This window comes from Sarcophilus harrisii, chromosome 4, assembly GCF_902635505.1.
Source record: "Sarcophilus harrisii chromosome 4, mSarHar1.11, whole genome shotgun sequence".
In the NCBI taxonomy this organism is placed as follows: Eukaryota; Metazoa; Chordata; class Mammalia; order Dasyuromorphia; family Dasyuridae; genus Sarcophilus; species Sarcophilus harrisii.
In genome coordinates this window covers 236,428,416-236,441,935 of record NC_045429.1, presented here as the reverse complement: position 1 = coordinate 236,441,935, position 13,520 = coordinate 236,428,416, and the positions used below count along the sequence as shown (strand labels likewise).

Here is a 13,520-nt window from a genome sequence, read left to right as displayed (position 1 = left end):
TGAACCAATCTTACAAGTAGCAGTCCTAGGGGAAGAACTGTTATATTTTGCTAGCCTCTTGCCATAAGTGCTACCTGAAGGAAGCAACCACAGTCAAGTTGCCTTGACTTCTTTGATGTAAATCTTACATTTTATGTAAGAAAGAGACAGGATACATAAATATAGGTTTATTCAGGATACATACAAAACAGATATAAGGTAATGTTGGGGGTGGAATTAGGGAAGGTAGTAGTAGTTATAGAAATCAAGTAGTTAGGGAAATCCATGAAGGTATTGCTTCAGTTGAGCCTTGAAGAAAACCAGATATTCCAAGTGGTCGATCACCAGAAAAATCTGCATATAAGTCAAGATTCTATCTTTGTCTGTCTGATGCTGGGCAGGGTTAGAGTCAACTCTCAAAACTCTAAATTGTGGGATAGTTGCTGAACTACACTAGCAAAGAGTTTCCCCACAGGGAATTTTAATTCCAACACCAATGAAATCACAGGAACCATTTCTTCCAAAATATGTTAAGTGGCCCAAATGACAGAAAGCTTGGCCTAAAGTCAGGAAAAACTGAATTCAAATGAAACACATCATCTATGTGATCCTGTACAAGCAAATTAACTTCTGCTTGTCTCCATTTATTTAACTGTAAAAATGGGAATAATAATAACAGCACCCATTTCATAGAGTTATTGTGAAGATCAATTAAGACATTTTTGTAAAGCTTTGAGCACAGTGCCTGTACATAATAGATACTTAATAAATACTAATTCTCTTCTTTCTCCTTCCCTTTATCTCTCCCAACCCCAACAGAACTTAACACAGTGCTGCGCACATAATTGGTGATTACCAAATGGGAATTTGTTAATTGACTGATTCTAGCCAATTTCTAACAGGATCAAAATCTTGTAAAAATCTGTCATTGCTCTGGCCACATGAACTGTCTTTGTTGAGCACAATATAGAGTTTTTAAGTTGTGTTGGGTATTTCCTGATGTTTATGGATTTTTGACCTCTTCCCTATGGGGTTTGCCTCTCACTGATATAGATCACAATCTTTTCACACCTTCCCAACCTGTGCTGAGCTTTTTAGTTTTTTCCTCAGTTTTGTAAATCATTAAAATTTTCTTATGCATTCCAGATAGAATATGATCCCATAGCCCTTTCACTATTATGTAAGATGACATAAGGAAAGAATTTTTTCACTTAGTGTCTCTTAGTTGCTCAGAAAAAAAAAACTCTTCCCACTCTAATGACCTGATAAAAAAATATTAGCAATGATTATCAATCTCATACTTTTTGCTGATTTTCCTAGAAATGATACAGAAGCTTAACATGGATCTGGAGGATATGTGACATCTATCACAGTTAATTTTGAAAATGCAGGCACTAAGCCCTCTGGACAAGGAGTTGATTCCAGTTTCATTAAGCCATCTCAACATTCAGCAATTTCATTTAATAAACCAGAGCTGACCCCATCTCCTGGCATGCAAAGGATGCTGTTACTCTACTTTTGAGATTCACATAGAAATACTCCTCACTTATTTTCAACTTAATTTGAGATGCCTCATTTTCACTTCACTTGTGACCAGGCATATTAAGCAAGGCCTTTGGAACTAGACTCTGTAGACGTGAGGCTAACTACAGAATGAGAAAGAGGTTAGCCCTTTGACTTTAAACACAGGACAATACAGACTAACAAAGATGCTAAGTATAAGGATTCTCACTAGAATTACTAGGTTGGTAGACCAAAAGAGTCATATAAAATAATGTATTTTGTCAAAGTATGTAAAATCCCAAGTGATAGCCTAGTGCACATATTTTCATTATGGTCAGAAGGCTGAGCCTTCTTCCTTTTTATATTAGATTATAGTAACTGTGCTAAAGGAAAGTTCTTGAGTTTACTTTCAGATTGTCTCGACCTATTTCATCAGCTATCACTCTTAGAAAGGAAAGCACCATAAAATATGCTATTTTCCAGAGTGTCTGATTTCATCTAAACCCAGATATAAACATTCAGAATATGGAAGATGAATACTCAAAAATATTAGCTGATAGCCCTGCTTTTAAAACTTGCAATGATTCCAGTAATTCCACTTATTGATTAAAGCTCTTTATGGCTATTTAAAGCTTAAGAGGTACTTGTTGCATTAGCTAGAGGGAGGGAACGAGAGGGGTTTATTCAACTGTATACTCCAAATCAACTTTAAAGATTCCAAGTAATATTGTACTTAATTCTCCTTGAATTGCAGTGGGACTTGGGGCTTGTTATCAGGTACATTTTGTCTGTGAAATGCTTTTCTTTTGTAGAAAAATCATTCAGATAGAACATTTTGCAAATTACCAAGTTTCAAAAGAAATGTAATTTCAAGATACTTGAGAATGAAATAGACTTCAGCTGCTCCCTTTGACAAGTACACTCTTTTGTTGACATTAGGTAGCATGTCTGCCAGGCAAATACTATATGCCAATGTGTTTTCTATAGATGCTAATATATATGTGCCCCTATTATACAGTGAAAATAATAGCCTGCATTTGAATTAAATTTTATGTAAACAAAGACTTAACACACACTGTTTCAAGTCAAAGCAAAACCATTTTATTTATATTTGTTAGAAGCTATTTAAACAAAAAAAAATAACTTTCATTTTTGCCTTTGTTTCCCTGTAATTTAGCACAATTCTTGGCACATATTGACTGCTTTATAAAATGCTTGTTGATTGAACTACATAAACTATATTGCACCAAGTACTGTGTTAATGCAGCTAGGTGACAATGAATAAGAGATTTCTTAATCAAGTAATTTGTTTCCTTGGAAGAAGGGTGTAACTGCAGGCATTTCTGTTATTGAAGACAGATTGAAAGCTGCTAGACTGCACATGTCAAACTTCCTTAATCCTCAACACACTTTAAATTTCTCAATGATACACCTAGAAAGGATATGAGTGCAACACCCCAGCCTCAGACATTTAGAATCTGTGTGACCCTGAGCAAGTCATTTTACCTTTGTTTGCCTCAGTTTCGTCAATGATAAAATGGAGATGGAAATATCACCTATTTCCCAGGGTTGCTGTGAGGATCAAATGAAATATTAGAGGGATTTAGCCAGAATATGGTGTATAGCAGGCACCTATATAAATAGTTATTCCTTTCCCCTATTTCATGATAGTGTTCTTGCTATCACTACTATCAACAGTAATGGTAATAATGATACTGCTTCAATATGGTCCAAGAGATGTTCTTATGTTTGTACATTTTGTAAAAATTAACGTAGCTAAAGACATAGAAAGTCAGATAAATTCAAATTTTAGAGAGGGTAACTTCTTAGATTTACAGTGTTAAGGCTGTTGGGAACTTTCGAGACCATTCAGTGCAGTCCTTTCATATTATAGATGAGAAAACCAAAATTTAGAGAAGTGCTTTGCAGAAAAATGTAAGAGGAATATAATATCTTCCAACTTCTAAGGGCAGCTTTGACACTAAATAGCAAAATCAAAATTTAATATAGGTCTTCCGACTCCAAATTCAGCATGCTTTTCACCAGACTATTTCTACCAGTGGTTGATTTAAAGAAAAATAACATATATGAACCATTTATTTCTACTTTTGGATTTTGAAAAGTGTATAACCCTAGAATGTTTATAGAAAACACATTATAAATGGGAATTTATTACTATAATCTAAATATTACTATATCAATATAGAGCCAGGATGTCTCCTTATAGTTCAGTGTGTCCAGGACTGGGAGTTAGAGGAACTGGGTTCAGATTCCAATTTTGCTACTTATTAGGAATGGACCCTCAAGTCACAGGACCTAAGTTTTTCACAAAGTCAATGGTGAGAATTGGCCTAAGATTATCTTTAACTTTCCTTCCAACGCTATTTTTTTTGCATAAAGCTATGTACAGTGAACTATTTTAATTTAAAGATCAACCATATTTCTAACTTTCCCCATTTTATGCCTTTCAAATTATTGGTGCTTTGGGATTTTTGATAGCTTAATAGTGTTGTTTGCCTTGGTTCATTTTATGAAGAGTCATTAGAAAACTTTTGTTTTCCTCTAGGAAGGTTTTTTTCAGGTGATTTAATTCTCTTCCTAAGTGATTTAGTGAAATATCTTTGAAAATTCTCATAGAGTATGTATAGCATGCCATTTAAGGGATGGTGTCACTTATCTGGCTAATGCTTTAAACATGTATTTGGTTTAGAAGTATCATCTATTTCATAAGCCATCCATGAAATCCTTAAAGTAAAGCTTTGCACAAAAATAAAATAAATGTTTTATTAGTGATTCCCATTAAGCCTCTAAGACAAGTTTATGACAACTTCTTTTCAAAATATGAAATGCTTTGGGGTTTACTATGTCTTACAAATACTTTCCCCCATTTTGTAGTCCCAAAGAAGAGCAAAAAATAAAAGGACTAAATAAAAATGTTATGGTTTGTTAGAACCATATCATCACAAAGCTGGAAATGAACTTAGAGCTCCCTTAATATAGTCTCTTGGGTTTAAAAATGAAGAAAATAAAGCCCAAAAAAGTAAAATTACTTAATCAGTATCATGGCTAGTTAATATCAAAACTGGAATTTGAATTCTGGATTATTCTGAAACAGAATCTGTTGCAATTTCACAAAGATAAGACTTTTTATATAATAACCTGTATGGATAGGTGTGCACATATATACTTGCACATAATAAACCATTAGAGACCATGTCTCATTATTATCTTTTATTCCTGCAACATCCAGTCCAGGAATAAATGCCAAATACATGTAATTGATTGCACTGCAAAACCTTGTAACCCTTTGGTGGTGATAGCAATAGTTAATCTACACAGTATTTCTGCAGAACAATGTAAGAGGAATACAATATCTTCCAACTTCTAAGGGCAGCTTAGGGAAGCTGGGAGACAGGGTAAAGGCAGTAGGGACTCTTCATGTGCAAAAATGGGTTTATAGTTATAATGGTTTATACTCTGAAGGTTATCAACTAAAATACTGCTCTAGTCTACAGGCCTTTTTTGCAAATCATTTATATGGGAAAGTTATTTACTTCTTCTGATTGGGTGGAATATTCAAGAAGAGAAATGATGGAAGAGGAAATAGAATTAACAGGAAAGGAAAGGGAAGAAAAAGAAAGGAAAAGAAATGAGGTATCTTGAGATTCCATAATATACATGTAGCCCAAATCCGTGTATTGCATAACAAAAATAAAGAAATAATGAAGTTACCATCATGAAGTCTACACAGATATTTAAGTGTTTAAACAAATCCTTTTTCTACTTTAATGATTTCTCTTGTTCCTAGAATACTAAAGCTGCATCTTAATGTTAATCAATCTTTCTTATTTGATATCATATAAATTTGATGATCTACAGAAAATAATATCACTGCTTTAATCAGTAGGTTTTGTGTTGTCCAAATAGAGAGCAAGAGGATAAGCAATGAACTGCCGATTAATATTTTTTGCAAATTTAAATGAAAGCCAGTATGGCTTTTAGTATATTGAGTGGACACCCTTCTCCCTTTGTGAACTTATGGAAAGTCAAGATTGAATGGAATATAAGGTGCATGAGTGAAGGGAATTCCCACATAGTTCTGATCATAGATTTCTTCAAGTATTTCAGAGGCTGCTTAAGTTAAGGGTATATTTTTTAATCTGTTAATTTTTATATTGTTGAACTGGTTTAAAGCATAATACAAAATGAATGTAAATAAGACTAGAAGAGGGTGAAATATGTACTATAAAGATTTCATGGGTTTTTTTACATTGGAATCCTTGAATGTTTCTTCTGAAGTAAGGTTAACTTCTCCCCAAAATGGCCATCAATTTTCTTTCTTTGATATTTGACCATCACCAGAAACAGTATTTCTGAGTTAACTGCCAGTCTTCCTTATATTTCAATGGCTTGCATGAGATTTTCAGGAGTAGTTCAAAATTATAAATCTGTCCTGGAATAAGTAGTCAAACTTTTTTTAACCTGCTACACAGAATGATTAGCTTCTGATTTTGAAATTGAACCTTCCCTTGAGTTAGATGACTTATTCCAAGGTCATTATCCAAGCCATAGAATTTATGTCACTCTGATGCTAAGATTGGAAAATCCATCTACTTGTTTCCAAGAAGCAATTTACCTGGATTACTAGTTAAAGATAACAACTCCTAACTTCTGAGTCTCACAACTACAGTCACAAGAATGGTTAGAGAGAAGTAATTTCTGTTGCCTGATTAATTTAATAGGTAATTTCATGCTCCTCCTTCTTTCTACTTTTATGAAAACAAAAGAAATAATGGTTCAGAATCTTGAAGATATATCAGCCTTTTCATATGAGCCAATGGCTTGTCATAGGAATTGTAGCCAGTGCCTCAAAAGGAGCTGTCCATGGTTGTTAGGGAGATTAACATGTTCTGCCCTTACCTTCCACTTTCACTCTCAAATTGTTTCTTGGAGAAAGTTAGCAATTAAACTACAGTCTGAGGAACTCAAAGATTCTTTATTTGGAAGAATAAAAGGCAAACATCTACTACGAAATTCTTCCTTTATTAAGTTAAAAATATTATGTCAGTGCTTCGAACCATATGATACTGAATGGAAACATGTTGACACTGAGTGTTTATGCTTTCCAATTATCTATATAATTCAACATCTATTCATTTAGATCGTTCTAGTTGTTTTATTATTCGCAATTTAAATGTATCTGTCTACAATCTTAATTCAATGTTCTTATCAAATTTATTTTTGTTTTTGTTTTCCAGTTTTCTCCTTGTCTTTGGTTGCTTGATTTTGTCAGTGTTTTCTACCATCCCCGAGCACACAAAATTGGCCTCTAGTTGCCTCTTGATTCTGGTAAGTGAAATTTATGAATAGAAATTTACATGAAGTCTAAATACTGCCTAATTATAAAATGTATATCTATGTTATTTAGAGTTTCCATTTTCTTTCCAAAAATTCTATCAGAGATGAAAAGGATGAACAATGGAGTGCACCAATTTTGAAATTTAGGGAGTATCAGGAAGAATTGCCACAAGCAGGATAACTTTGAAAGTAACTAGCTATACAAAACACAGTTATGGTTTCATATGCAATGCTTTTTTTCTGTACTACTCTCTATATTGAAATGCCTGTTTTGCTTGTTGTTTATGTCCAGAATTTAAAAAAAAAACTTTATGTAATGAATAATCATGGGTTGCAAATTAGGGGTTTGGAGTACATAATAAAGAAGAGACAACACTAGAAAGCACTTTGGTGATTATATTTATACATCCTAATTAGCAAGTTATCAGAAAAGTCCCAGCCACTGCATGGGATTTCTTCTTCCTTTTCCTCTTGTCTCTCATCATATGGTATAATGGCAGGTACTCAACAACTCCAGTTTGGCAGCAACTAAACAAAAAGGAACATGAATTGAATAGAGAATAGGAAGGTGGCATCTGGTAGAAATATAGGTGGCTCTTTCATGAGCTATATAAACCAACAGATTGCTTTGAGAGTTTCATTGCTAATACTGTTGCTTTTATATGTAATCTGAAGTATCTAGGCATGTGCAATTCTTCTTCTAAATTAGAAAAAAAGTTCCCCAAAAATGTTTTAATCTAAATTATTTTGTGTCATGGTTCTGGAGTTGGAAGGAATACTTGAACTATTTGTACAACTACATGATTTTACAGATAAGGAGACTGAGGCTCACAGGGTAAAATGACTTTCCCAAATTCACACAAAAAATTAAGCAACATAGCTAATATTTAAACTCAGATCTTTCACTAAATCCAACACACTCTCAGCACTCACACTTAAATCAATCAAGGCCTCACAATGTGCTGGGCATTGGAACAAATGCCCAAAAAAATATAAAAATAAAAGAAGGAATAGTGCCTATCTGTAAAAATGTTTTTACATTCTTTTTAAATTTAATTCCATTTATTTTGTTATTTTTTAAATTCCAAACTATCTCTCTCCCTTTTTCCTTCTCTCTCTCTAGAGAAGAGAAGATCATCATTTAAGAGAGAGAGAGAGAAGAGACAGAGACAGAGAGACAGGAAGAGAAGAGGAGAGAGAGAGAGAGAGAGAGAGAAGTAAAATCACACTATTCCTACTCATAGTTATAATTTCTTTCTCTGGAGCTGAATAATAATATATTTCTTCATAGGCCCTTTGTAGTTGATTTGAATATTTATAATGTTCAGAATAGCTTAGTCAATCACAGTTATTCTTCCAACAATATTGCTGTTACTGTATCCAACATTATCTTGATTCTCCTAATTTTATTCTTCATTATTTCATGTTAGTCTTTCGATTTTTGTTCTAAAATCAACCTGCTTATCATTTCTACAGCACAGTAGTATCCCATCACAACCATATACCACAACTTTTGGCCATTTTCCAATTATTGAGCATCCCCTCAATTTCCAAAGGTATTACAGTTTAACAGGGGCTCATGCTTTCTAATACAACCCAAATAACCTTTTATTATATCAAATATAATTTAAAATGTGTTCTTTTCCACTTATTGTGATCTAATACAGTCCTCAGAGCTGCTGACTGAGACCTAGAAGTAGCAAGGATTTTTTTCTCTTTTTAATAATAATAGATTTTTATTTTTCAAAATAATTGAATTGAATTTTTCAAAATTCAAAAAAATCAAAGATAATTTTCAACATTCACCCCTGCAAAATCCCTGTATTTCAATTTTTTCTCCCTCCCTCCCCACATCATCCCATCCCCTGAACAGTAAGCAATCCAACACAGGTTATATATGTGCAATTCTTCTAAAGTTTTCTACAGTTACCATACTATGCAAGAAAAATCAGATCAAAAGGGGAAAAAGAGAAAGAAAAAAACAAGCAAACAAACAACAAAAAAAAATTAAAATACTATGCTATGATCCACATTCAGTCTTTATATATATAGTCTTTTCTCTGAATGTGGATGTCTCTTTCCATCACAATTCTATTGGAATTGCCTCGAAGCACCTCATTATTGAAAAGAGCCAAATCCATCCCAGTTGACATCACATAATCTTGTTGTTGCTGTGTACAATGTTCTTTTGGTTCTACTCACCTCACTTAGCATCAACTCATGTAAGTCTCTCCAGGCCTCTATGAAATCATCCTGCTGATCACTTCTTATAGAACTATAATATTCCATTATATTCATATAACATAACTTATTCAGTCATTCCCCAACTGACAGCAATTCTTTTCTTAAAGGACTACCCAAATAAGTCACAAATCTGTTCATTCCAATTCAGCTACACACCTGTGAAGTGGTGTACCAATGCATCCCCCAAAATAAAGAAAACTTACATGGATGAAACATCATTTCATTTGAACAAACTAAGTTTCAATACCCTGGATGCTCTGTGAAGGTAGATAGTGAAAGAAAGTAGTTAATTGCATTCTCTGTGGCATAATGCAGGGAAAAGCACTGAAACTGGAGCCCAAAGACCTCAGTTCCAATAATAGCTCTACTGCTTATATGATCTTGGAAGGGTCATTTGCCTCTCTAGGCCTTAGTTTCCACATCTAGAAAAGGAAGGAGTTGTACTTGATAGTTGCTCAGGGGGGCTATAAAACTATGAATGTGTGAGCATTCTCTGGTTCTCAAAGTATGGTCTAGAGAATCCTGGGGATCTCTGAACCCCTTTTAGAGGGTCTACAAATTCAAAAATAGTTTTTATTTCCAATATGATCAATGTCTATAAATATAATCCAGATAAACAAAAACTCTTTGGAGAGATCCTCAATAATTTTTAATATGATAAAAATACTGAAAACAAAAGTTTGAGAACCACTGCTCTAGGGTTACTTGACATTAATAATGGCATAATAATTAACAATAACTAATTAATCATTCTGATCTATCTTGCAGAAAACAGTCATTTTGATGGCCAGGGAATTCTTTTTCATTAAATGTAAAGTTTATTTAGGACCAGAATATGAATACACTCCATAATCCAAGAGTCTAACAGGATTATTTTGATATGTCAACCATTGATAATGGACCACCAAACTTTACACTGAATTCCATGGTAATTACAAAGTCAGGTGCTGATTGCAATTATGATTTTTTTAAGCTGTTAAGGAGGGAAGAATTGACCAGCAGCAATTCAGTAATTTGGAGTAAGTTTGAATATGGCAATTTGAGAAGTAGTTCTAAATCCATTGATGTCAAGAGTAGTCTGATTTATTATGAGTACCTCTGTATAAATGGAAGCACTGCTTTGAACAATGGTGGGCAGGCATTGCTTGCTATGTTGTGTTCTCAGAAAGCTGTTGCTAAGTGCTTTTCTATGAGAAAGGAGATTTCTTAGTCATCTTCTTTTTATGTAAATTATGATGAATTATCAAGTATCTTAGGGCACTCTACTCTTTGAAAAGAACAGCATTGTTAATATCAACTTAGAAATATGTCCAATGTGTTGCATGGCTAATTATGATTTAATCACTGATGAAAACTAAAAACAGTTTCCATAAGAACATTGCTTTAATTAAATAGCAAAAACTCAAGTGTATCCATGGTTTGCCCATTTTTCCCTTTAACTAGAAATTAATGAACAAAAAATGTATGCATACTAATTTTTTCACCAGTTAATATTTGCATGTCATTTATACTAATTGTATAATTGCTATAGACCAGCAGGGAAAGAAATAGGAAATTCTAGCACACATAATGATTTGAGGAGTATGCTGTTAATATTTTAATATAAAATATTTAGCTAGTTAATCTGATTTCAAATTGAGTTTCTCTCCTGGGAATTATAAACAATCAGAATTTTAAAGGCAAAAATTTGACATTTGTTTCCATTACAAATAGAGAAAAAAATTTAAATTGGAAAAAAACATAAACTACACAATCACAATTTTCATTTTTTATGAGTAGATTTTTACTCTAGGCAGCATGAGGTAGAGGACAAAACCCAGGATTTGAGATCATACGACTTAAATCTCAGCTCTGCCAGTTACCTCCTTTGTTAATCTCTTTGGACTCCTCCAAAATAATGTAAATTCCCTGAAAACCTCACTTTTTTTTTTCCTCTTTGTATACTTAGAGCCTAACACAGAAGTAGTATTTAGTATTTATTAATTAATTGATTTCCTTTTCCTCATTTGCAGAACTATCAATGATTTCTAAAGTCTCATTTCTAAATAAGTCTATTTTGCTATGCTGAAATACCTTTCATGATATGCCTAATTTGATCTTCATGAGTCATTTTTCATGCTAATTAAAAGATGTTCAAATCTGTAGAGTGGATCACATTGTAGTTGAAATCTTGACCGTCAGACATCTATCCCAAGATCTCTTTCTTCCACATTCCTCTGCATTTCTCTGTTGTTGGATTTGTTTGTTTATTTGTTTGTTTGTTTGTTTGTTTGTTTTGGTGGGGAGCGGGGAAAACAAGATCTGTAATTTATAGCTAAAGGCAGCTCCCTCTGAGTAATTGCTTCTACCAATAGAGATAACCATAAGCTGTGCAATTTATGGTATTAGAGAGTTATTTAGAGTAATTGAGAGATTAAGTGACTTTTTCAACTCACATTGGATATTTACCATTTCTCTGGACCTCACCTGTTTACCAACGACTTTGAAAACTTTATGTCTACCAGACTTTGTCTGGTATCAGACATATCAAAAATATCTCAACTTATATTTCAACTTTAGCCTTCCCCAAAAAAATAATTCATTCCTTCTCTTATTCCTGATCACCTTATTTCAATCCCATTAAATTAGACCAAGCTAACAATCAGATAAACACAAATTCGAAAAAAAAAATCACATTCAATGACAATTTTCCATGTTCCAAATCCTAGATTTGATGGATCTGTTTGCTTGTTAGACTTTTAAATTATATGGAACAAAAGAGATAGAGTTTTATTCTTTACATAATTGTCTCATATTCCTGATAGATTGATAAAAGTGATGTCCATAGTGTTTCTGCACATGTTCTTACCTTGTGTATAGAAATACAGAATTGTGGAATTTTGATAATATTAATCTGGAAAGTATTAGAAATTACCTTTGAAAATAAGGTTTTTTTCAGCAGTCTTAAAACCATGGTCAAGTGTCTTCTAATTATGTTGAGCTTTTTGTACAAAAATTCTAATCCAGCTAAATGTATTACATTGGCACACATTACACATGAGACATATGCTCCTTCTAACTACTTTCTATTTCCAGTGACTAATAAAACAGTTCTTGATGGGACTGATGACAGTTTTCATGGTTTTATCAACTGTTCTATCAAAGGTCTACATCTGTTGAGTAGAACATTGGGCTGAGAGATCTCCAAAACTGACAGAGTTGATTATTGTGGCTTCCATCCAATGACTCAAAACTGTGAGCACAACATGACATGAAGTTGTGTATGGGAATTCCAAGGACAATGTGGAACTTGAGCTCCTTCCCTGCAGCTTATAGCCTCACACCATATGCATTTCCTGGAGTTTGTTTCTCTTACTTAAAGTTGACCTTCCAAAGTACAATTCCCATCACCCAATGAAGACTTTTCTGTCTGAGCTTTCTCTTCAGACACTGTAATGTTTTGATTACAATGTTTGCTTCAAGTGATGCTTACAACACTTTTCCTAAAAAGTTATTTACTAGAATAAATAATAAATAGTAAAGGCCCAGTTTATCACAGTATAGTAATCCACAAACTTGGTTCTAAGAACTCCAAATAAAAATTGACAGGGATTACTATAAGGAAACAAGATCTAGTAAGCCTAGCAAATAAAGCAAAAACATCATTTCTGATATTGCTATGTATCAATCATAATCTGCTTCCCCTGAGATGGGTACATGCTTATGAAAAGCATTGTCAGGTCTTCACATTAATTACTAAGGGGAACTTTATATTTCTGGAAGATTCTTATTTCAAGATAAAAAAATCCTATACTCTCTCCTGAAATAATCAGTTGAAGCTCAGCTAATCCCTACTTGAGGAGCTATTTGCTTCCAATTATATTCATTCTAAGTATTAATTTTAGAACTTTAAATATTTTGATTATATATTACTTACCAAAATTTTACAGATTAAAAAATGATACCCAAAGAAATTAAATGGTCTGGTCAAAGGCATTCACGTAATGAGTGGCAGAGCCAGGATTCAAACCCAGATGCTTTAATGCCATATCCAGCATACCATGCTGCCTTTCCTTGTTTTGAATTGTTTTTCATCCTGCTGTGTGCAAAACTGAACTTCACTTTCCTCACCTATAAACAAAGAAATTTAATGTTATGTGCTTTCAAGTCCATTCCAACTCAAAAATTCTATGGTTCTATAACAGCTATGATCTATTCTGGGAATGATGTAATCTCATTTTGCCATACAATTCTATCTTTAGGAACAGGAGAAAATGAGAATTAGTGATGAGGTACCCAAGGTTATACATGGACAAAACTGCACATGAACAAGAGTGACCTTAAAGTTATAGTTATTCCAATCACACTACAGAGTAGATGGACTGGGGCTGATTGATTTGACTGAATTTAAAACTGGAAAGATAATAGACTCTTGGTTCCCTATAGACTCAGCTCAA

At 33.4% G+C, this 13,520-nt stretch overlaps 1 protein-coding gene across 3 annotated transcripts in view; it reads left to right on the top strand.

Annotated features, from left to right (window-relative positions):
* The window catches only part of KCNQ5 (potassium voltage-gated channel subfamily Q member 5), a 622,012-nt gene that overhangs the window by 406,615 nt on the left and 201,877 nt on the right, over positions 1-13,520 (top strand). For all 3 annotated transcript variants that reach the window (XM_031964627.1, XM_031964626.1, XM_031964625.1), the window contains exon 2: positions 6,741-6,831. In XM_031964627.1, coding sequence (XP_031820487.1) covers positions 6,741-6,831 — 91 coding nt within the window. The remainder of the gene's footprint in view (positions 1-6,740; positions 6,832-13,520) is intronic.